The 25545-nt window shown below is 43.8% G+C and overlaps 1 protein-coding gene across 4 annotated transcripts in view; it reads right to left on the bottom strand.

Moving 5' to 3' along the window:
• TECR (trans-2,3-enoyl-CoA reductase) overlaps nucleotides 1–25330 on the bottom strand; it is a 28100-nt gene extending 2770 nt beyond the window's left edge. For 3 of the 4 annotated variants that reach the window (XR_012764417.1, XM_075424949.1, XM_075424951.1), the window contains exons 1-10: nucleotides 23609–23689; nucleotides 12226–12276; nucleotides 11675–11726; nucleotides 11294–11338; nucleotides 9832–9935; nucleotides 7677–7792; nucleotides 7453–7558; nucleotides 2110–2182; nucleotides 1979–2022; nucleotides 535–592 (exon numbers count right to left, since the gene is read on the bottom strand). Coding sequence is in view for 3 of the 4 variants with exons in the window: in XM_075424949.1 (XP_075281064.1) it covers nucleotides 535–592; nucleotides 1979–2022; nucleotides 2110–2182; nucleotides 7453–7558; nucleotides 7677–7792; nucleotides 9832–9935; nucleotides 11294–11338; nucleotides 11675–11726; nucleotides 12226–12276; nucleotides 23609–23635 (676 nt within the window). In the remaining variant the exon portion in view is untranslated. Of the gene's footprint in view, nucleotides 1–534; nucleotides 593–1978; nucleotides 2023–2109; nucleotides 2183–7452; nucleotides 7559–7676; nucleotides 7793–9831; nucleotides 9936–11293; nucleotides 11339–11674; nucleotides 11727–12225; nucleotides 12277–23608; nucleotides 23690–24489; nucleotides 24586–24753 lie in introns of those variants that run through there. The other variant, XM_075424950.1, reaches the window with a different exon arrangement.
• Between the last annotated feature and the right edge of the window lie 215 nt (nucleotides 25331–25545).

The following is a 25545-nucleotide window of genomic DNA, read 5'->3' as shown; positions in this document are numbered from 1 at the left end:
TGTACATATGCTTTTGATCATAGTCATTCCTGTAGGAAAAGGTACCTCAAGTTTTATGTTTAGAAGTTAAAGGTTTTCTCAGATTGTCACAGAATGGGATTTTAGCAGTCATAGTTGATAGCTATAAGATGTTTGGCTTGTGCCCAAGGAACTCTGGCCTGCACAGAGATCGTGTCCCCTGCAGAAGCCAGTGAAATTGCTTTCCTTTACTCACCAAGCATAGCTTATACTAGCACTGTTTCCTTTTGCACTACCAGTATAACTAATATAACTGCTCCCCCCAACACAACCTGGCCCTAACTCATAAAAATTACAGTAAGATACAAAGTGCTGTTTAACAGTTTGGTGTTGGATTCCTTGAGCTGTCTGATCTCCCCTAGAATCCAGTCTTTACACTGCTGAGCAACCTGCGCTCCTGCAGCAGTCAGCTGGCAGATATCAGTGCCCTCCAGGATCAGGTCTTTCATGAGGTAGAGTAACTGTAGAAGCACTGAATGGCTGTGCAAAAGTCAAAAATGATAATGCAATTTTTACCATTTCTCCGGAGGTCACTGAGTGCAACATGAATGGAAAAATTTCCAGCTTCACACAGCTGCAAGAAAAAGCATGGCAGTTAAAAATGTGCTTCCTTTCTATTTACTTGTCTTTCTTTTGTTGTTTCCTGGGATACTTCAAAAAAACAAGAGGGGAAAAAAAGAATCTATTATAAACATAATAAATATTCTTAACCAAGATTGCTGTCTGACAAGCGGATGGAATATCTTTGTTCAAACACGAGTGCGTATTATACTGTTATATATTTATTATTCTATATATTATATATTTGCCAGCAAATGTGGACTCAGTGTCCAAAAGATCAAATTTGCTACTTATATAATCCCCATGAGATATAAAGGCAATAAATCAAAGGGGATAAAAGTAAACCAAATCTTTTGGTTATTCTTATGTCTTTATAAACACCCAAGGAATTGTTTTGGATGGTTTTGGTTTCTCAGAAGTTATTAAAATCCCAAGGAAGATACAGGTTGGAATTTAAGAAAGTTTTCTTCTCGAGTATAATTGAAAAGAATCATGAAATATAATCGACCCAGCTTCCTCTACTGGTTTTAAATAATGCTTCCCCAATCAATTATGCAGAAAGTGTATTGAAATGACTCATTTATATGATCATGGACAGTCTCCAGTGTCTGCAAAACACAACTATTAAAGCAAATGACTGGTGGTCAGAGCTCCTGAGTTTTATTCCCAGCTCTGTGCTTTCAGTTACATAGTCTCTCTATAAAATGGGAATAGATTATGAACTCCTAGAATTTTCATACTGGGAAGCTGCTTTGACATCCTGCAGTCACTGACGATTAGTTTCTCAAAGCAAGAGAACAGCTGATGTTCTAAACAAGTTATGCATGCATAGGAAGGATGAGTACATCTTTGTTGGCTACGCTAACATTGCTTCTGCGTGTATGAAATATTCCTAGGAACTGTGAGAATGAACAGACAGTGGCTTAAGAATTTTGCATCATAAGGAAAGCTGTAAAAAATTTCTGAATCCCAGCAAAATGAACCTCTATCCCTCGAAATTACCAGCAACATACTTTCTTAGTTGGCCAGTTCTCTGAGTTTTATGATCTCTGGTGATTCTTAACACTCAATAAACAGTACACAAAACAAACTCACTGGTTTTTAAGCACAGTGTCATAAGCTGGTAGTTCCAGGCTTCTTTTAAAGATCATGAGAGATCATCCCAGCAGATAAATATCCCAGTCTTGGAATGGATACTGAATCAAAATCTTCCCTTGTGTACAAGATCACATTAAAAACTGGCAGATTTATCTGTTCTGGATGCAGGTGATCAGCTTTATTAGCATGTCCCAAGTGTTCAGGTTCTCAGTATCTATTATCCTACTTACTCCTCCATTTATACAACATAAGAAATAAAGCAACATGATTTAGCATTTTATAAAAAGAGCAACAAACCTACCAGAAACATGATCACAGCAAAATTTATCTGTTTTTTCCCATAAGCTATAAAAAAAAAGTTTACATGTGATTAGTATTAATATACAAACAGGTAAGTACTTAAATCATATTAAGGGTTGTTTTGCTACTTACAAGGAGGAGTGTAAAGAGGATGATTGATGTAATAAGCAAGCCAAGCTGCAAATCCCCAGTAATACAAGCAGTTCTGAAAAACAGGGAATTTTTCTGTGTTTTAGTACAATCCTCTAGGCCAGTATTCACTGCAAGGACCGCTGATAACAATGAATTGGGCTGATCCTTCAAGTTGCCGATAATACAACAAAAAATGACAATACTTAGTGTGGTAAGGTGGGAGCAGTTAACAGGAAACAACAGGAAGGAAGTATTGCTCATAGAGTAAGATTTCCTCTCAAATATCTGGGAGCTGTCATGTTTATAAACAGTTTTAGAAAGCATGATTATACTATTGAAAACAAATTTATCTTGTCTGGCAAGCCATTTGGCCAAAGATGAAGTGCCATACAGACTATATGTTAAAGAGAGACTTGTTCTGCTAACACTGAGACTTTGTAAAACCAGATTTAGGCCCTGTGTTCCCTTCCCTGCTTATTCCTTTGTATTGCCCAATCTCTTGCCTTTCCTCTTCTCCTTCACCTTATCAGTTTTCTTTCTTTCCCATGCTTTAACTTTTTCTACCTGAGGTCATCATGCCTGACAATTTCCTCTGCCCTTTCACTGCGATATCTTTAGTTTGTCCCTTTTGCTGCTGTCCTTGGCTTTCTGTAGTCCAGCTTCTGTTCTCTAACCTCTTGATAACATAGCTGTCACTAATGGCTGTACTGACTGTCGTGGATTAACCTCAGCCAGCAACTAAGCACCACACAGCCGCTCACTCACTCCGCTTACAATGGGATGGGGGAGAGAAGGGTAAAAGTGAGAAAACTCGTGGGTTGAGGTAAAGACAGTTTAATAGGTAAAGCAAAAGCTGTGCATGCAAGCAAAGCAAAACAAGGAATTCATTTGCTGCTTCCCACTGGCAGGCAGGTGCTCAGCCATCTCCAGGGAAGCAGGGCTCCATCACACGTAACGGTTACTTGGGAAGACAAACGCCATCACTCTGAATGTGCCCCCTTCCTCCTTGTTACCCCCACTTTATATGCTGAGCATGACACTGTATGTTATGGAATATCATAGAATCATAGAATCATAGAAAGTTTTGGGTTGGAAGGGACCCCTAGAGGTCATCTAGTCCAATCCCTCCGCAGCGAGCAGGGACACCACTAACTAGATCAGGTTGCTCAGAGCCCTGTCCAACCTGGTCTTGAATGTTTCCAGGGATGGGGCCTCCACTACCTCTCTGGGCAACCCGTTTCAGTGTTTCACAACCCTCATTGTAAAGAATTTCTTCCTTATATCCAGCCTATCCCTCTGGTCAGTTGTGTCAGCTGTCCCGGCTGTGTCCCTCAGCGTCTTGCGCACCCCCAGCCTGCTCGGGGAGGGGGGGGGGGGGGGGGGATGAGGAGCAGAAAAGGCCTTGACTCTGTGTAAGCACTGCTCAGCAATAACTAAAACATCCCTGTGTGATCAACACTGTTTTCAGCACAAGTTAAAAAAATAGTCTCATACTAGCTACTGTGAAGAAAATCCCAGCCAAAACCAGCACACTGACTCATACCTGACCAATCTCAGAGCTTGTTCACAGGCTTCATCCATGAAAAAAAGCTACTTACAATGACAATTTCTACTCTCGTTTGGTTTTCCTGGCCCTGCCTCTTGTGGTTTTTCTTCTGACGCGCATTGCTGCTTCAGTATCTCGGTGACAGGTTATCTTCTTCCTCCTCAGATATCTGTAGGTAGGAGGGAGGCCCTTTCTTAGCCCATTCCTCTTCTTCCTCTGTGCTCTCACATCTAGGTGCCATTCTCTTGCACACAGACTTTAACCCTTGTCGATAACTCATAAATTTGCCTCTCATCAGTTGAGATTTCTTCCTTTATCAAACCTAGTGCCTCCATTCTTAATGTTTTAGGGCATGTTTGGTTATCACTTGGACTTCAGTAAGACCAAAACTGAGCTCTTTATCTTTCTTTCACTACTTTCCTCTTCTTTTCCTTCCCCTTATATTTCCTTCCCTCCTGTTTTCCCTCTTGAATAAAACCCTGATCCTCCTGCTCTTCCTGGTGATGCTTTTTTCTTTACTTTCCAATAGGTTCACATACCTTAGACTTTTTAGGTCTTTCTGCTTTCTCCTTCGTAGCTTTCCTGCTCATGCAGCTAAAATTCTTGTCCAAGGCTGCATTCCTTCCTATCCTGACTGGTTTAACTTTTCTCTTTTTTTGGCTTTGAATTTTGTGGCCTTTTTCCCCTTTGTATACCAGAACTGCATTTCTAGCAATAATACCCCGAAAAGTGATTACCTCAGCATCTGCAACCCACGCTAGCTGACTGCAGTGTCTGATGATGCTGGTGAGGGGTAAGCCCCCCCCATCTGCTGCAAACAACTGTATCAAACGTTCTGTTGCATTTCCTCTTTCTTTTCAGAGTTAACTGAACCACTGAAGTGCCCAGAGACCTCAGACAAAACAGACATCCTTTTGGGTATGCTGTAATACAAGCACATAGTATGTCCTTGCTCTGAGATTATATATTAATAGATAACTGATGAGAAAGAGCAAAATATTAACCAATAATTACAGATCAGGTGGGACAAAATAGCAGAGAGATTAAGTAACTCCCCTGTGACAACTTCCCTCTTCCACAGGAAAAGCAGCAGAACAAGAAGGAGGACTCCAGTGAGGAACAATCTAGTTAGCATCCTATCCATAAACTACTGCTTCCTCCCTAACACTAGCTTCTTCCTTGTACTGCTGTACAAACTTCGGTGGAAACAGTTTCTTGTAATCTTGGAATGGCACCTTATGAAAAACATTTCCCTAACTTTGGGGCTTGGCACAGGATGGATCATATGGCAATGGATTTCAGTAAAATAAAATAAAATAAATAAATTGCTATGGCTCAGCTCCCAGCAATACATGCTGTAATTAAATGGAACAAGTACTATTCATCCAAAGAACATGATTTACTGCAAGAGTATTCCTCAGTTATAAGAAAAGGAACCTTAAGATGAGTGGAGTGTGTCACTGCTAAGGTCCTTAGTGGTAAGACTACAAATGTCCAGCTGCCACTAGAAGCCTTATTGCTCACACAAAAGCCTCCAGTGAGGTTCAGATAAGAACAGCAGAGTACATGCAGACTTCATGAACTCACTTGAAGGAAAGAAATTGTTTCTGTGAATCTTTCATATTCCAGGTGAATAATAAAACTTTGCAACAATCTCTTACAAAAAGATCTTACACGAAAAATTCAGCTATTGCAGGGATCCCACAAACAAATTATTGCTAAGTTTACAAAGTTATGGTTAGGATTTTTTACTTCTTCAGTTGATGATCTCTGTGATGATCAAAACTATTCCTTAATGCCTTGCCTACGTTTATTCATGACAAGTATGTACCCTTCTGTTTGTCTTATTATATTGTCTTCTGGTTTAAATGGTATTTCTTTAGGTTTAGTGTTTTATTTCCTCCAGATGTTTTTATAGAAAGCAACAATATCCCTTCTTTTTACCCATTAAAATGTTCAGTAAGACCAGTCATAAGAGTAACCTTTGAGGAATTCCACTGGCACCTCCCTATTATTAAAGGTCTGACAGATCCTTTTCTGGCACAACCACAATCATCTTTCCTTTAGTTAGTTCCTTTATCACCACACATTTTTTGTATTAATCCCTATCTTGTTCACTCTGAGCCAGTTGTTTACTAAGTCCAGATAAATCAGGTATTCTACCTTTCCACTGCCAAGAAAAAGTACTTATCTTTAGAAAGAGTTACACTATGTTAGTATATAGCATGAACTGCTTTTGGTGAAGCGCTCCTGCGGCATCATTTATTCCTATTTCCATTTGGTAAACAAAAGACGAAAATCACAAATCTCATCAATTTCTGTCTCAGATCTCTGCTTATTGAGACATAGCTTTCCATTGCCCTTAGGAGATAAGCTATCTGTATCTGCTGTGTATGTGATCAAACACTTGAAGTAAGAAACTGCCTACTCTCTGTGCGTGAGAGAGAAAAAAGGGAAGAGGATGTGGTATTTTTCTCACTGGCACAACTTTGGAGTAACACCACCAAAGTCAATGAAGTTATAAAAGCAAATCAAACCCAAGGACTGCTAAGCAGGTAGAAGAACTGTGAGCACCTTTACAGATGAAAGCAAGTACCACCAACCTGAGAAGATGGAAAAGCAGAAGTGATCAGAAGGACTGGTACAAATGTCAATTTTAGCAACAACAGTTTGTATGCTCTGAAAGGAACGAGTAGTTGTCAGAGATGGCAGTGAGAAAATGAAGATTTATCACACTGTACAGATACTTTTTCAAGGTAAAGTTGCTCATTTATCTGCTGTTTAGCATGCATTAGCTACTACTGTGTCAAGAACAAGTCTTTAAGACATCTGCTAGCCTTTTAACAACCCCTGTACTCTTCTACTGCAGAAAACACAGTAAATTGCTTAGGAGCACTTTTTTTCTGAGGGCCACTGCTCCACTACAGACCCTCCTTCCATTTAGAAAGCATGATGCTATCGCCAGGACCACCAGAGCCACTGTACAGCTGTAAGAAGTTAGCCACAAGGCAGAGCTTCAGCTGCTGGGAGTATCACTGCCATAATGCAAATTCCGAGGGGTGTCTAAATACCAAATGTTAAATACCCAAATGCTGATACTATACTATACGCTTTTCCAGTTGTAAATCATAATCTCCTGTCTTCCTGAGTATAAAGCGTATTTTTGAATACCAGTGTGTACTCTGCTGCAAACACTTGTAAAATAACTACAGCCCATGCATAACCGTGCAGTCCAGTCTACCGCTTCACAGACATCTAGGAAACAGGGGGTCTGCATCTCAACAGCTGCCCTGTGCCACAGCAGCAGTGGTAACGTTAGGGAGTGCTCCTGCGGGAGAAGAAAATGCAGAACAACCAAGCTACTCTGTGCTAGATTAACAGTTGCTTAACAGCCAATAGAGTGTTAGGGGCAAAGAAGATGTAAAATGACTGTTAGAAAAAGTAGATCTTTTTTAAAAAAGCGCAACCCTCCCAACATTGTGCCTGCCTGTGCTACCTTAACAGTTAACATTGTTACTAAACCCTTAACACCCAAGGAGCTAGCTGAGTGAAAAGAAATGGTATGCTGAAGGTTTAAAGTTATAAAAGAGCAATGAGACTACTATAGCATGAATAACAGTATGGCAACATGTGGGTTATACAACAGCGACATTAAGAAATCTTCTGAAAGAACTACAGAGATTTGCTGTGTATTACTACAAAAGCCACACCAAAAAAATCTGGCTGCAGGGGCAGAGCATAGGTTGGCTTGGTTGGCTTTGTAAGGGGAGCTATGGATAGATTCTGACACAATTTACCTTCACAATATTCCTCAGTGGCATAGTCCCATGGGAGAACCGATGAACAAATACTGTTTCAATCAACCTTTTGATGTAGTGGAAAGAATGGCAGATACATGCCAAGCTAGAAACAGCAAGACAAAAGCATTTAAGAGTGCTTAAAAGAACAAGTGTGGCAAGACATTTGGAATAAGACTACAATGCTAACAAGAAATACTGCTCAAGCCTGCAAACGGACTTACTTAACTACTGGATGCGGGCTTGATGTAAACCTCTCATCCAGTCCATAGACAAAAGGCATGCGGAAATAAAACAGAAAATAGATGAACAATGGACCTGTATATTCTATCAAAAATACCTGCAAAAAGAGAGAAAATAATTAGACAGCTGAATTAGGTGATGGTTTTGCTTTGGTTTCTTTGTGATAACTAATGCAGTGGGATGAACACCTCCACTGACCCAGGATGACATTTTAGAAAGGCAGGGAGGGAACAGCAGTTTTTGGGTTTGGGTGATGAAACTGGTAGACATGCACATAAATGTTTTGCAATGCATTTGCCTCAGCTGCATACAAACAGCCATTGCCGGTACAGCTGACACAGTATGGGTATGAAAAGATAACAGTGGCAGCCCAGAGATCATGATAAATAGCATGCATGTTACATTTACACAGCTCTCACCCTCCTCTTGCCCTCAAAAACTGTGGCTTTATTTCGGGTTAAAATGAAATTTGGTGAAGAATTTATCTTGGAAAAAAGGAGCTTTATTTCTAATGAATGAATTTTGTTTACACTGAAACACAGCTTGTAAGTGTTCACAGGTGACCCCATCTGTATGAACAGTTAGCACAGCAGATGTCCTGGGAAACAATAAATTTGTTATCTGTTCAAACAATCTTTAAATTGAACACAAAGAGAAAAAAAATAATTAAAAAAATGAGAGGAAACCAAAGAAGCAATTATCTAACTTGATGTCATTTTGGATAGATGTGCATTTCTTAGGGACATCACTTTAAATTGAAGTTAACTTTGGACTAAACAGTAACAGTTGAATTTTCCACACTTCTGTAAGTGAGGAAGGTAGGCTCATACCTCGTTTATGGAAAAGGAAGAGAATTTGATTGTACTTCTGTCAAAAAAAAACCAACAAAACCCAACTACAGTTTTCTAATGTGTTTATAGTTATTTTGACACTCAGAAAAGTTGTGTTATCGACTTCTGTATCAATCAGCATTTCCTCTGGCAAAGATTGGATTTGATTGTAGGTGAGAAGTTTGTCTTTTTCGATAAAACTGAAGTATTTCTTGGCTTACATTTGAATTAAGCAGCTTGAAGGGCAGGGAGAGCAGAATGTAAAGGAAAGATTATGGAATGGCAGAAGTCTGGTGTTACTCTGCACTGTGATATTTTGGTATACACTAATGCATGTGTGTCTTGGAGCCTACACTGTCATTAGGAGGTTTTGCCTGTCTTACTGTTTTTTGGATCGCGTAATAGCTGCCTGATTTGTCAGCACTGCATCCAAAGTAATGATGTGAAGATACGGTCTTGCAGAACATTTGACTTTTTAAATTTTACCTCCTATGAATGTAGTCTTTGCTATTTGTCATTAACACAAGATTTCATTAATGTCTCATAGCTAAGAAATGGTAAATGTGCCTTTAAATTACGAGGTACTTTTCCCTTCATGCTGTGCTGTTTCATTAGAACTAGTGTGTCACGGACCTTATGAAGAACTGGAAGGGTCATTGGTCACCTCACTGCATAAACAGCAGTGCTGGTTGCCTGATGAGAGCGTTTGTGACAGAATTTGTATCTGAGCTAAGACAGTAAATATGCAAGGCCTTTGTGGATGGTTACTAATATAGCAGAAATCATCAGCTGTCATTAGCCTGCCACTAGCATCCTGGGACGCAGCCACATGCAGACAGCTAACTGATCTTACTTTCATGCGTTTTCCTGCTGAAGTCATTTCAGTTACTGACATGTGAAGCTGCTCACATGCCTCTTTGCAGGACAAACTCGTAGGAGTATAATCCTGATCTTTCTTAGGATACACGCAGGCCCTGTGAAGCAGATCCTCAAAGGCGTTTAGACACCTAGTTCCTAGTGATTTTGCAGTAGACATCTAAATCCATTTGAGAACCTGCACCTTAGTTCAGTAGAGCCAGCCAACCCTGCAGCACGTTTTCCACTGCTGCTCTCCCAGGGAACGAGGCATTCAAAATATCCTGTTGCTACTTTCCCTGATTAAATGAACTGAAGCAATGAGGATTTGTTGCCTGCATCCACTATCAGAGCAGGCATCATGCAGAAATACTGGAGAGAGACAAAAAGTGATGTAAGGAATAATTATGGAAAATAGCCATTAAAACGGCAGACTTGAAGCATAGCTCACCGTAGTCCATCCTATCTGTGGCCCTAAATCTTTAAAGTATAAGGTAGCAGTTGTGCCAACAGGGAGGTGCTGCAGGATTTCCTCATCCCTCAGGGACTTTCCTTCTGAGAAGGAAAGAAGTAATTACATCTCAGTGAAATTCAAGTCAACTTTGGTAGCGTATTAGCTTTAGATTGTGCTTTAACCAATCTGTGAGCTTCTTTGACATGACGTGGGTTTATTGGAATCTCAATAAACAAACTAACAATGTTTCTACTTAATTTTGATTTATCCTGGTAATCACATATATGCCTGGATCCTCTATTCACACCAAGACAGTTAGGAGAATTCTCAATCCTATGTGCCTGCCTAGTCTAGTAGACTTGCTTCATCACTACTACAGCAGAATTTGCTGATGGGTCACTGCCCTTTAACACAGCTCACTGACCTCCTAATCAGTTGCATCTCCATCTCTCTCCTCTCTCTTCCTCTCTTCTCATCGCTCATCATCAGACAAACGGAAGCTAGGATAAGCTGAGGACGGAAGGCTTTCCTGCAGAGGTTTTCGTCGCCTCCTTTTTTTCCCAACCAACCAGCTAGGAGGTGATCCACTAGGACTTGAGCTAGTACTCAAGCTTTTAATGCCTAGGTTTGGGGAAATTTCCAGAAAGTGAGCATTTTCACATGGGAAGTCTCATAACATAAGTCCATGGAGGAATCTGACAAGGTGGATCTTTGAAGAAGGAAGTAAGATACACATACGCCTGTTTTCCATGGATATATTCTACACAATGAACTACTCTTCACTGGCATACTTTTAAGAGACTGTTTAAATAAAATTATGCTTAATGGAAGCAAAAGAAGAAAGTGCTACATTTTATATACTAAATGCTAAGATGAATTAACACAGGTTGGTAATTAGACTTTCTTTTGTGCACCCAGGCCATGTACTAAGAGGCTTCTAGTAGCTATACCTACAACTGCGTTAATGAAGTCAGCCAGCTGGCATCAGCTTTGTCAGCAAATCCTACATCCATGGCAATGTGTTTTGCATTAGCTACCTCAAAAGAACTGCAATTCCTGCCTGAGAGCAGAGGATTATGTGAACTGATAGCTCTAACTCTAACGCCCTTTTTAGTACTCCCAGCTGGGCTTCACTGTGGAGATCATTTCACTGCAGCTAAGGGAAAGTAGTACCTAGATTCTGTGCTGCCTGTCTGGAAAGCAAAAGTGCTTAGTAGTTAAAAAGTGCATTGGAACAACGTGCAAACTCCTGAGTTAACTACCAAGCACCAGGCACATGGGTGGAACTCTGTTCAATACCTTCAAAGAATTAAATTTGTTCTGGATTCTCTTCGGCCTTCGTAGTGCTAATTAACATAGCTGGAAACTCATTCTTAAGAGCTCATACTCATGCAAAGTACACCTTTTATGCCAGGCTCCTGCTCAGAGCTTTGTTACTCTAGTCCTCACAAGTACTTACTTGGATCAAGTTTTATCGACTGCCTTGCTGGATACCACTGAGGATCTGTAAGATCATACAGAATTGTGTGATATACAACATTTGTTTTAGATCATCCACTGTTATAATGAATGCAACACAACAAGATAAGATTTAGCTAAAGATTTGGAGGAATATTTATTCAACATGAATATCTGTGAGAAATTACGCAGCATAAAAATTACAAAGGTGCATCAAGATAGTATAATAAAATGATACTGAAAGCTCACTGTGATTGCATTCATGTGCAGGTTACTTAGCATTATGTGTGTGTATATCACATGTTTCAAATTCTGTAATTTTCTCCTATTTATCCACTGGATATTCTGATGTGATATGAACTGCTGCAAAAGTTATACTCACATAATTTATGGAACATCAATCTGATCTCCCTAATTGTGGCATTTGGTTCCACCTAGGCAACAAAAAATATTGCATATGTGAGACACACATTTGAAAGACAGCTACTAGGTGTAAGACTATTCAAGTAGAAATGTGACTCAAGCGATATAACAGTATAACTTTCTTACAGATGGCTAGGAGTGGTATGGGTGATTCAACGTACTTACAGGAAAAAGGGAGGACAAGTTATGACACCTGTTTTAGAGGCAGCTTCTCTAGCAGTGATCAAGAGTTACTACAACAGCAGTGACAGTCTGATGGCTTATGAGTAAGACACAGCTGGCACTGTCTTAGTGAAACAGTTAAAGTTGTGCTCTTTGCCCAAAAGCTCCTTCTGGAAAATGGTTGAAGTACTCTGTAGTCAGTACAAAGTGTGCATAATCTTTGCCTCTTCAGTGCTCAAAGAAAGGCTACCAGGAGATGAAACACCCTTCATAAACACCAAGTTTACTTAAGAAAAGTTAGTAATTTTTAAATAGTCACCTAGCATTTTAAACAGATTTTTGTTTTACCTTATCTAGGAAGCATAGCTGTTTCTTTGTCTTCCAATCAAGGATTTCCACCTGATAGGACACAAAATGATAATTACTAATTACTCGCTAAATAATCTCTAAACTCTTAGCTGATTCCCAAATTCACAATCATTGTTCAGAGTGAGACACCATTTTTCTCTGATCTGTGGACTGTGTTAAAAACACTTCTGATGTGCTCCAGAGACAGCTTTAATCATAGCCAGGTTCTCAAAGCACTCAACTTGCAAAAAAAGGTATTCTTGCCAAATAAATTGTCTTCCTGGATATATTCATAAGCAGAAGTAGCTAACTTATTGGTCAAAATGCATCGATCTGGGGTATTTTCTTACGTTAGAGCAAGAGAAACAAATAAGGGATAGAGAAGTTTCATAGGAATCACTAAGGAACAGAATTTTTATGATTTATAAAACTAGAAAGACAGATTGAGAAAAAAAATAAGTATATATATGCATGTAAGCAAATATTCCAAGTACATACAGCTGGAAGATTAATGTGCATTGTTCCTAGAATATTTTAATTGTAAAGACAGTGGAAAACGTCAGTGGACATAATGAACAAATGCAGCTAAAGATCTGGACTTCACAAATCCTTAAGAGGTTGTTGTAGGAATATTCAGTGTTACTCTTGCCTCTCAGATCACCTGTATCAGTAACTACATATTAGCATTTTATACTCCAAGCAGTGGTTTAGCTACAACTCTGAAGAGGAAAGAACAGTTTATTTCTGTGATCAAATAGCACTTTGGGAAAAGGTTATGATTTTAATCAACAGCCAAGCAGAAAAGTCCCCAGACGTTTCAAACCCAGTTGCAGCAGGCTAGCAAAACCTAAAATACAGTGATGGTGTTTTAATTTCATTTGTTCTCATCAAACACTGTAATGGAACTTTGTGGTATAGCTAAGAGTGAAAGTCCAAAGCTTATCTGTCACACTAAATGACTGAGACTGTCATTACTTAGTACCAAAAGAGTTTCATCTAGCATTAATTATGGTTGGTATTACCTGGCCAGGAGGACAGATTAACATTAGACTTTAAATATGATTCCTTACTAAAAATAGGAGTCACAGTCCAGTATCTTTCTAATAGGGTTGCTTTGAAGAGATCACTTGGTTAGTGTATCTTATTTCCTTGTTTTACTTGTCCCAAATTGTTCTTTCTCTATTGGTGCAGCAACGGAGCACTTCAGCTCCGGCCAGAAGTGTCAAATCTGATCTCCACAGGGGATACCAGTGCAGTGATATTTTCTGCCTGTTCATTGTAAGCTCTTAGTGTGACATCAAGGGAGGTAAGCACTTTTCCTCCTTTGTGATATGTAATGAATGCGTGACAGATTATTGGGATGCTATGTTTTCCCTTAATTTTTTATATTTGAAATAACGCAAATTTCAAGTTTTAATGTCTCTGTTTGTGGGACATCTCCATGGGAAAGCAAATGAAGTGGATGCCCTCTCCAGAGGGCTATTCTTGAAATACAGCATTCTGACTCTTACAGTCCACAGAACAAGTACTGTGGGGGCTGTAAACCATTTTTTGTCCCCTCTGATGCCGAGTTGCTACAAGGATTATGGAAACCTTTGGTGTATATCTCAAAGCTCTGGTGTCAATGAATACCACTGGGCTGCCCTACAGACTTGCAGCAGCGCCCACAGTTTTAGCAGTATCCTTCCCGTTCCATACCCACTCCTAGCATATACATTTTGGATCAGAATCCCCCAGGGGCAGTTTTAGTCTATGGCCTTCGGTGGCTGTATAACAGAAATCGTCTCCAGGCCAATTACAGAGTGGTTTGGGTATCTTTCTGCCACCTATGCTCTTTTAATTGGGTTGTTCTCATTATGCACAAGGTCAGACTGAAAATTATAGAGCACTTTTGCTCTGTGGTTTTCATGGGAGTGGCTGTACAGAGATTCAAGTACTTCCGTGAACCTTCGGAATCAGTGTGGAAAACAAACAAACAAATGATCCAAGATCTTCTATACTGTTTTTTGGTTCTATTCCAGCATGTCTCTGTGAAGTGCCAGACTGACATACCTGCATGTACTCCCCATTTCTTCAGATACCTAAGGGAAGCCTATAGAGATGATGGATCCAGACACTTCTTCAAGGTGCACAGTGATAATGGTGAGAGGCAATGGACACCAGTTGCAATATGGGAAAATCCAATCAGATACAAGGAAATTTTTTCTCCATGAGCTTGGCCAAACACTGGAACAAGTTGCCTAGAGAGGATGTGGAATCTCCATCCTTGGAGGTATTTAAAACTGAACTGGACAAGACCCAGTGCCACTTGATCTAGTTGTATCTGCTTTGCGCAGGAGTTGGACTCCATGACTTCCAGAAATCCCTTGCAACCTAAATTATTCAATGTTTCTGTATTTTTTTTGGACAGCCATTCCTGAACTGCAAACATTTCAGTTACTTTCAAGATCTAAGCAAATATCAAACAGAATCACAGAATCACAGAAGCACAGAATGGTAGGGATTGGAAGGGACCTCTGTGGGTCATCTAGTCCAACCCCCCTGCCGAAGCAGGGTCACCTACAGCAGGCTGCACAGGACCTTGTCCAGGCAGGTCTTGAATATCTCCAGAGAAGACGACTCCACAACCTCCCTGGGCAGCCTGTTCCAGTGCTCTGTCACCCTCAGAGTGAAGAAGTTCTTCCTCATGTTCAGACAGAACTTCCTATGCTTCAGTTTGTGCCCATTGCCCCTTGTCCTGTCGCTGGGCACCACTGAAAAGAGCTTGGCCCCATCCTCCTGACACCCACCCTTCAGATATTTGTAAGCATATATTAGGTCCCCTCCAAGCCTTCTCTTCTTCAGCCTGAACAAGCCCAGCTCCCTCAGCCTCTCCTCGTAGGAGAGATGCTCCAGTCCCCTCACCATCCTTATAGCCCTCCGCTGGACTCTCTCCAGTAGCTCCTCATCTTTCTTGAAGTGGGGAGCCCAGAACTGGACACAGTACTCCAGATGGGGCCTCACTAGGGCAGAGTAGAGGGGAAGGAGAACCTCCCTCAACCTGCTGGCCACACTCCTCCTAATGCACCCCAGGATCCCATTGGCCTTCTTGGCAACGAGGGCACACCGCTGGCTCATGGTCAACCTGTCGTCCACCAGGACACCCAGGTCCCTCTCCGCAGAGCTGCTCTCCAGCAGGTCCACCCCAAGCTTGTACTGATGCATGGGGTTGTTCCTCCCCAGGTGCAGGACCCTGCATTTGCCTTTGTTGAACCTCATCAGGTTCCACTCTGCCCAACTTTCCAGCCTGTCCAGGTCACGCTGAATGGCAGCACAGCCTGCTGGTGTATCTACCACACCTCCCAGTTTGGTGTCATCAGCAAACTTGCTGAGGGTACATTCTAACTCTTCATCCAGGTCATTGATGAAGAAGTTAAACAAGGCTGGGCCCAGTACTGACCCCTGAGGGACACGACTAGTTACCGGCCTCCAACTAGACTCAGCGCCGCTGATGACAACCCTCTGAGTTCTGCCATTCAGCCAGTTCTCAATCCACCTCACTGACCACTCATCCAGCCCACACTTCCTGAGCTTCCCTAGGAGGATATTATGGGAGACTGTGTCAAAAGCCTTGCTGAAACATTCCTTCCCTTTTCAGAAAGAAGACACAGGAACACAGCTTTAGATTCTACTGCAGCCCATAGAAAGTTGTGTGACGACAGAGTGAGAATGAGGTGACTGTTTCCTCTAATTATCACGCCTCTTAGCTGTATCAGAACATCCCCCAGTTTAGATGTTCCCTGCATAAGGGACAGAAAAGCCTGATCCAAGGCAAGAAATGTTATCTTTTCTGATCATAATGGCCAAATCACACGAACCCACGTAGCACTGAACACAGTGTTTCCAGTCTTCAGGTGCAGCACCAAGTCACTTAATGTATTGGTTGGCAACAGTTTTAGATACCCAGCAATCTGTTCTTGGAACACTTACTGATGGGTATCATCCCTTTCAAATATAAATTGTTTGGCTCTGAGAACTTTAATTTCTATGTGTTTTCAAAGCATTTAGCACAATAGGACACTGACTGTTGGCCTGCACTAGTGCAGTATGATTTACAGTCCACTTACTTGGTGAATTTTTAAAGGCATTTTGAATTACGGCTTCTCTAAAACCACTTTGAGTGGAACTTAATCAACAGGCAGATTTGTGCAAGATAGCCATGTTAAAACTCTTTCATAAGTGACTGCAAATATGTGTCTTCAATGTTTAGAAGACAAATTTGTTCTAGTGCATCAGGATTAAAGATCGATAGTGTCTTTAAAAACAGAAAAAGTCTTAATATTGTTTAGAACAGATCAAGAGCAAAGAATAATCAATGTACAATATAAGCAGAGAAAAGTACATTCAACTGTTAAACTTTTATTTAGAAAATAGAAGGGGAAAATAAAAGGGGGAAAAGTTTATTCACGGGGAAAAATGATTTAGCAGACAGCATTTAGAAAAGATTTTGAAAATGCAATGTCCCTGCAATAGGATTACAAAAATTGTCGATCAAATGCACACAGTTTAAAGCCATATCAAATGCTTAAGGATCAACAGATCTTCAACAACTTTGTGATAACTATTACAGAAATACTGACACACTTATCATGTCTGTGCATCTTGGAAGTTTTATTTGCAGCTACTTGTACTCAGCAGATTCAGGAAACTGTAGCTGAGTGAGATTTTGTGAGCACTGACATAAGCATATACTGTATTGATTTCTTTTGAAATTACTGAGTACAAAATTTGCTTACTTTACAGTCCAGGAATCAACCAGCCCACGAAAGAATAATGCAGAATGAATTCTCACTGAACTATTAGAGTGCTTACATAAATCGGGTTCCCTGTTTTTACACTAAAAAAAACGCCAGTGGTTGCCACAGTCCTAATTAAATCTTTCTAAACATTCTATTTTAACTATGGACTTAGTCATCTCCTTAGACTTTTCTGGTATACTGTGTTATTCCTGAAGTAAGTAAGCATGCCTTAGTGTAATATCACACCAGAGCTTATCAAGAATAACCTTCCTGAAGTCAACAGAGTTAAGCCAAAGGGAAACTGCTCCAAGTGTACTTACACTGAAAACTATGTTTTTGCTGCTGGTGCTGCTACAAGTGACTCTGAGTCTGAAATTTCCCTTGCACAGGAACGTACAAACTGCTGCAGAGGATGACTCTAAGGATCCATCTAGAACGGTATCTTTCTTTCCGATACAGACAGCAACAGGTGACTCAGAAAAAGTAATAAAACAGAGCAAGAATGTAGTGACTGGGGGTAAGAGAGGAGGCAGACACAGAGACTGCGCTGTTCCTGCAGCAGAAGTGCTGCCTTTGTATTTAATAGCTTTTAATGGATTTTTCCTCAATTAGTTTAGCCACTTGTCTTTTAAACCTGTGTAAACCTCTTGCATGCACAGTGTCCCAACGCAGGGATTTTCACAGTTTAGCCACAGGCTGTGTAAGGAATTCTGAAAGCAGAACCAAGGCAAATGTTTTCAAAGTAAAATTTCATCATCTTACCTGTGGAGTGCTGTACCTTATTCTGTAAGTAGTCCAACTAAGCAAAGCCTTACCCCTCTGAAGCAATTGGTTCACATTGCATGAGATTAGAATTTTATTACATTATTTCACTGTGTATAAAGAGAGGAGATACAGTGACACCCATACTCAAAAGGCTTTATACAATTACATTTCACTTTTGTAGAATTTAGATGTCTAACATTTACAGGTTCACAACACAAACATTAGATACTTACTTCTCAGCTTCCTAAGTTCTGCTCCCATGCAAGCCAGTGAGCATCACTGTCTGATCTGTGCTGAAACTCATAGTACATTATTTCTTCTACCCGTTTCAGATTTGTTGGACATGCTTGCATGTAAATCCTGGACTACCTTGATTCAGTAAGCATCTTTATCCCAAGGCGAGCACAATGCACAGCATTTATATTATTTCTGAATTCAACTAAGCTGTAAGCAAAGGAGATGATCTAGTTCTTCATACTTTATATGTAATGGTTAGACACACTGCCAGGAAGTGGGAAAATTACTTTTGACTGTCTTCTGCCATTCCCCACTCCTCCCACAGAAGGCTTGGGTGGCATGGGCCACCGAGCAAGGAATAAAGGATTCAAGAGAGACCAAAAAGTACAGGCAGGAGAGGACCAAAGTGTATTCCAGTGCATTCTTTGGCAGTCATCTACCAAAGAGAAACCCTGAATTCCCGTCTCTCTGGCCTGGTTCAAGCACTGTTCTCCTCCACTGTCACTCTGTTCAGCATTTCCCTACAGTGGATGCCTTTTGGGATACCACACAGTAAAGGGGTAGAGTTGAAGTAAACTTTGATATCTTAACCAAATTGTCATACCCACTCTTGGAAATGGGTGCCTAATCTGAAGGCATGACTAACCCCAAGTCGCTTTGTGGACCTGGACCTGAGGATGGTACCAGGTATAGAACTACAAATGGTCATCCTTCAGAAAGACACATCCACTTCTATAACTGTCAGGGGATAAAATGAGTCTGTGTAAGAATGGTCAGGAAGGAAAAGGAAAGTGTATTTCCTTGGAGTGGGAGGCTGGTTTATTTTTCACAAAATGGAAGAGCTGTTACAGATCTGTGCTTTCATAGCAAATGCTGGGTCTTGAAAGCCTATGAAAGCTTTCCAGCTTTTACTACCGTGACATCTTCCAGGAGGATACACAAGACGGGAAAGGAATCTGCACCAGTTAACACTGACTCAGTGGGTATTTACTTACACTGGCTAAGGCAGAGCAGCACATTGCCAATTTCTCAGGCATACTGAAGAGACACATCATTCACTGAGTATCACTGCCACTATGAAGCAGACTGGAGTGCCTCCATCTGAGAACCTAAGCCAGCTTTGCCTCAACATTAAGTAGACATCCAGGTTTCTTAACACCACTATGCAGCCTTTTCCACGCACAACAGAGAATATTCATTGCCTCAGGGCTTTAGTTTATGGTGATTATTTTCTACAGTGACAATATTCAGGTAGAAGAGGTTGATAAATTCTTTGTGAAATCACAATCATTTTCTTTGCATCAGCACTGTAATTTGCAATGTTGAACTTCGGTATGTATAGTTCCATTACTAGTCTTCACGGATCATTTGGTGTATCGATGTCAAAATGTACACCAAGTGTATGCTTTTTACATGGAATTGAAGAGATTGAAGAGAGAGAGATTTTTTCCTTTTTTTTACCTAGAGGTATCAAGGATGGGTCTGCTGTCTTTTGACAGGAAACCCTGGGAAGTTTGGAGCCTTTATACTGACAGGTGAACTCACAAGATTTGTATTAATATTTTAAAATGTACTTCAAAGCCTATTATTTTGTCTAAAATAAGACTTTTGATTTCAAATGCAGCCTTCAAATTCTGAGTAGCTCCAGGTACTTCCTGCCAAGAAATGTTTTACTATCATATTTTCCTATACAAAATTAGAAGTTTCTCTCTCAAGCTCCATAGAGAAAAAGTACAAATTGCCATCTTTTAAATGAAGCAGCACAACTGACTGTAGAAAGTGTTGGTAAGTGTGTGGAGAAGTGGTGAGGGAAGAGAAAAGAAGAATGTTTTTCCCTACTTTCTCATCTCTTTATGTGATAATAATCTTACGTGTTACTTCTGAAAACAGAGCAGATGCCTTCAAGTAGCAGGGCAATTTTCAGCAGTGTCCCCTTAAACGACTGTTCAAGTATCTCATACATGGCCTTGTCTTGCTCAGGCAGCTCTTGGAGGATACAGAATCTTAAAATCCTCTGCAGTCCTGCTTTTGGCACTTGCTCTCAGTGCTCTTACTTGATGAGGCTTTAGACAGCATAGCTCTGAGTGGGAGAAACCTTTGTAACAGGAGCTGTGACATCTCAGCAATGCTGGCTAGGCAGCAGTCATCCCCCCCCCTTGCATTCCGAGTTTTCATCGCAGTCAGAAGGGGGAGAAGCTTTAAATACCAGCGAGGGGGGCCAGTACATTATTGCTTTTAGACTGTACTGCATATGTCAGTTCAATCTATCCTCAGGGAGAGAAGACTCCAAAACATTTTTGGTTATCACTGCTCACAAAAGGCAGTTCCCATTCAAACCAGTTAAAGAAGCAAAAGTACAACTGTGGCTCTTACGACAGATTTTCTACAGTGTGAGTGTATTTGTTCAAGTATGTTTGCTCTAGGAAGTCAGAGCACCATACTATTTTCTTTATATGAAATGCTTTTCAAGATCTAACCCTGGCAAGTAGGAAGAAAGGGTAGAATTCGTTAGCCTAACTTCGGAGCTCTCTACCACAGCCATCTACAGCTAAGCAGGTCACAGAGACATCCTTTGTACAGAAAGGACAAAAGCAGACACTTTTAGGATAAACTGTATCATAAGCTCTGAAATGTGTCTAAAATAGGTCAGAAGAGTTGTTCTCTAATGAATTTGGAAAAATGAGCACTTCTAGAGAATACTAATTATCTAGATACATGTCTCTGTCATAAATCCCTAGATTTTTGGAGGTGAATCTCCTCAAATTATCAGGTGCAGTACTTTCAGGTATGCACATATTTCTTCAAACTGTAGTTGTTCTTGCTAAGCTTCTCCTGAGCTACTAGTGATAAAAAAGCTGAGGTGAAATTAGAAACACACTGATACCTGAAGTAAACAAGACCTATTTGAGCATTATTACAGAAGCAGAAATGCAGAGGCAGACATCGAGATGTAGGTCTAGGAGTACAAGGACCTGACTTTGCATATCCGTTCTAACACAGACATCTCACAAGTGGAGGGGAATCACTGTGGTTTGTCTGCTGTCCATCCATTAGGTCCAGCATACCTTGGCTTAATTAGGTGGTTGCTCATAATTCTTGGTACTAAGTTTGAACACAGCCTATTCAAAATAAGGAGTTAAAGGTACTTCCAAAGCTGAATCTGCCTTTCACTGGCTTCTTAATAGTCACTTTAATACAAAATTGCCTAAAGTGTTTCTGTCTTCAGCTGCACTGAGAAAGGCTCTTATAAAGAAAAGGAAGGGAATTAACAGCCAGTGTCTCAGCGCTCACAGTCAGCCTGACGTTCTTGCCCATCTTTTTGTGGGTCCGTTCATCAAAGAGTAACTTCATTCATGCGTAAGGGAGAGGACCTTCCTACGTACTCAGGAACCTGTGGAATTGATTGTGTACTAAGCATGATCAAACGCACAAACTCAACAAAACAGGAAGAAATATTCCACCAATAAACCTCTGCTCAAATTGTAACAGTTGAATTCTAAAAAAATCAGGCAGCGACAGTTTGGGGACTGCAAAGCGCTTCGTGATTCTTATAAGGAAGCATCACAGAAGAGCAATAAAGGGTAAATGGTTCAGAGACGTACAGGGAAAATTTCGGAACTATACAGTACCTCAAACAGGGAACCATAACGTTTGTAACACCAACAGAGGCCCCCTCCCCCCGCCCCTCAGAAGCACTGGGAGAGGTGGGATACTGACCTTCTCTCTTTTGAAAGCTCAGTTTGGAATGCATGGTGGGGAAATGCACTTTGGAATTCAAATTCGATGAATTTATGACAGAAAGCAAATCAGTGGGGAGAACAGCGCAGAAAGTGATCTAGACCAGCACTGCTCAGTGCTACCTAGGCTGTCTTTGTCCACACCCCACACCCCGAGTCAGCTCAGAGGCACACTGGATGAGCTGGGCAAAGCTGTTTCCACCCGCTAACTGCTGTACAGAGAAAAGGACTAAGACATACAAGGCTGACATGTAAATTCATGAGGCATTCTGAGTTTGGGTTAGTGTTGCTTAGACACAAGATCTTGATTTACGACTCAGAAGAGCTGTTATTTGCTGCTATTGTTCTGCCTAGCAAGATGAAGCGGGTCATTCCACCCCCACCCCCCTGCAAAATCAGGTAACCATAACCATGTCCGTGCTTTTGAGGTCTTCTAGCAACAAGTGCTATTCAGAAGTTCAGTACGGCGAAGGCAGCAGAGAAAACCTGCAGGCCAGACGATGACCAAAGACATTCGGAAGGGTAATAGACATGTGCCTGCTCCTGACAAGAGTCTGGGACACGGGTGGAAATGCAGGAGACACCGAAAAGCTTGGTTGTTTTTCCTAAAAACCAGGGCAGTCAGCACTGCAGAGGGAAAGGCGCAGCGCAGGTGCCTCCCTCGCACCCACGAGAGCTACAGCTTATTTTGCTGAATTGTTCGTGATGTCCAGAACACTTTTATAGCTTTGAAAAGTAAAATCTGAACTTTCAGGTCATGGTAAGTTCCTAAAGTTCCTAGAGGAGCAGCTGCTTTTCAGGTTGTTTTGGATTCTGTGAATGTTATAACAACAGTTGTTTTGCGTTTTGCACGGGGGGGAGGAATCACGCTCGTTTTCAGGCGAGTCTCGCCAGAGAAACTGCGGTGCGCACCTGCAGGAGCCGGTGCGGGGCTGCCCCCGCGCACCGCACCACCCTGCTTCTGTGACACCAGCCACCCTCGAGAACTCCCGTGCCGGCTAACGCAGGGAAGGCCGGCCCGGGGGGTCTGTTCGTGCCCGCGGTGAGGTCCATCGCCCCCCCGCTCCCCGCAAGGGCCGGCTGCGCTCGGCTCCCTCGGGACGTCGTTCGTCTCCCACGCGAGACTCGAACGTCCGGAGCGCGGTGCTGGCGGAGCCTGCCCGGGGCCGGGGGCCCTCGCTGCTCCCCACCGGGCCGCAGCCGGGGCACCACCTGCCGAGCCGGCTCGGCGCCGGGCACGACGCCGCCCGGGGGCACGCCTGCAGCGGGCCGGCTCCCGGCGACAGGGTGTCCCGGGAAGTTGGGGACGGACGGCGCCGAGACCGTATCTCGCTCTGTGCTTACGGCCGGGGTGCACGGCCGGACCCCCCCCCCGCCTCCGCGGCGGGCTGGCCGCGGCACCGCCCCCGGGAGGAACCGCGGGCACCCCGCAGCCTGGAGCCGGCGGCTCCGAGCACCGCCTGGAGCCCGAGGAACCGCGGCCTGTCTCCGGGGCCGAGGACTACCGGGGACGCGGGAAAGAGGAGCGGCGACGAGACCGTGCCCGCGGAGGGAAGGAAGGAAGGAAGGAAGGAAGGAAAGGCAGGGCTGGGCAGGACGGGGCGGGCGGGAGCCGCTTCTGCCCCCTCGTCCCGAGGACACCCTGGCGAGCGCGTTCTCCCCCCCCCCGGCTCGGCGCTGGTCACTCGCCTTGGCGGACCCGGGAGCGGACGGCGCCGGCTCCCCGGTGCTTCACTGCAGATGGGGGGGGAAGAGCGGGCAGTCCGCCGGGACCCCGGGCAGCCCCGTCCGCCGGCGGCAGCGCGCCGCGGGGCCCGGCCCGGCCCGGGCTCGCCGCCCCCCCGCCCCGGTGCCGCCCGCACCCACCTCGAAGAAGCCGGCCCTGCCGCCCATCCTGCGGGCTCCCGCCGCCGCGGCGCCTTCCCCGGGCCCCGGCGCTGCGGCCAATCGGGCGGCGCCCGGCCCCGCGGGGGGGCTCCCGGCGGCGGCGCCGGGCCTGGGGAGGCGGCGCCCGGGCCCCCCGCCCCTCCCGGGGCCGGGCCGGCAGCGGCAGCCCCGGCAGCGCGCAGCGGTGCGCGGCCGGGGCCCGGAAGCTGGGGAGCGGGGCGATGCTCGCCGACCGCCGGGCTGACGGCTCCGCGGCGCCGCGCTCATCGCTCTCCGGACATCACGGAACGACTGCGGGGAATCAGTCGCCTTCCCTGTTTTTTCGGATCTGAAGTAGCTGAATCAGATAACCCGCAACAGTACGACTGGCCGCGAGCTAGAGAACATCCCCCGTTCCTTCTCCGACAGCCGCCTCCCGTCTCGGGGGCGACGGGACCCACAGCAGAACTCTGCCGAGGTCCCCTCTTCTCCCGCGCCGCGTTCCTGCGTGCTGAGAATCCAGTGCCTGGCACAAAGCACTACACAGGCTGGTGCTGTTTTTCCTCCGACCGGTCTTCGTTACATGAGAGCCTTTTTCTAGAGCTAAGGTAATTAAATGTCAGTAAATTCTACAATGCCATAAAGGAACATCGCTTTTTCACTGCCATAAATTTCCACTAAAGATTTATGCTACGCATTTGAAAACCTTCTGCAATCTCCAAATGTAACCTGCTTCCATAGAATGACAACCATCAAAGCTACTGAAATGAAATACCGAAGAGTGAATTTCACCAAAAGAGAAGGCCTCTGCAGGAAAGCCAGAGGCCAGTCAGAAAGACCCAACAGGACAGAATTTACTGCTGGTGTAAACATGGGCAAACCTGTGAAGGCATATGGAGGCATGCGCTCCTTCTCAAGCCGATTACAGGTCTGGGTGGTTAACCTCTGGGCCAGGCTGTATCTTCTGTATTTTTATGCTAAAGAAAAAAGAAAACCAAATTACTGCTTTTCCAAATAATCTGTCAGTATACTTCACCTCCAGATGCCCTGTATTCATACAATGAGGAAAATGTTTCAAATACGCAAAAGTAACCCAATACGGAAAAGTAATCAGAACACAAATATAAAGAACATTTTGAACCAACCTCCTGCACCAGAACGCGGCCAGGCAGTGCTTCAGGCTGACAGAAGTTATGCAAATTGGTTCTCTGCCTTAGCGCAACATGCAGCCCGGGGAAGGACAATCTGTGAGAAACACAATTCAAATTCCTGTGCTGACAGCAAAATTACGATTTGTGGTTTACTGTTCCCTTTAGCTATGGAAAAAAAAAAGCAAAGCAAAAGCCGCCCCCCTTTGAGTCGCCCATACAGCAGGACCGCAGCGCTCAGCGTGGCTCTCCAGAGACCACCTGGCCTAAAAGAAGCCCCCAGGCTGTAATCCTTCACGTCTCCCCGCTGGGGTGGGTCTTCCCTGGGATCAGCGGTCTGGGACGGGAGCTACGCCCTGGCATCGAGCTCCAAGTCTCATCAGAATGTCCTCACAACCGAACCAAACGCGGCCCTGGTTTCCCGCTTTGGGCCGTTTGTCTCTGTCAGCAGCTAGCTGTTACTTGAACGCCTCATGACCGAAATCCCGGTGGTTTCCTCGGTTTTGCCAGGCCCGCAGGGCAGCGGCGCGGCTAGCGGTCGTGGGGCGACGGCAGGGCGCCCGCCAAAGCGACTGGCGGCCGGGCGCTGGTCCGGGCCCCGCCTGCCCGCAGGCCTCTCGGGGCGGGTTCCCGGCCGCCGCGGCGGCCGAAGCGGAGCTGTCACCGAGCCGCGGGCCGCTCCCGCCCGGCGGAGCCAGGCGCACCCCGGGCGCTCCTCAGGGCGCGGCGCCAGGGCAGCTCCCGCGGCCGCTGCCCGCCCTGGGCCAGACCGACACACGGAACCAGCCC

This window comes from Opisthocomus hoazin, chromosome 6 (genome assembly GCF_030867145.1).
Source record: "Opisthocomus hoazin isolate bOpiHoa1 chromosome 6, bOpiHoa1.hap1, whole genome shotgun sequence".
NCBI lineage: Eukaryota > Metazoa > Chordata > Aves > Opisthocomiformes > Opisthocomidae > Opisthocomus > Opisthocomus hoazin.
The sequence above is the reverse complement of the archived record's forward strand: the minus strand, read 5'-3'. Positions and strand labels throughout refer to the sequence as shown.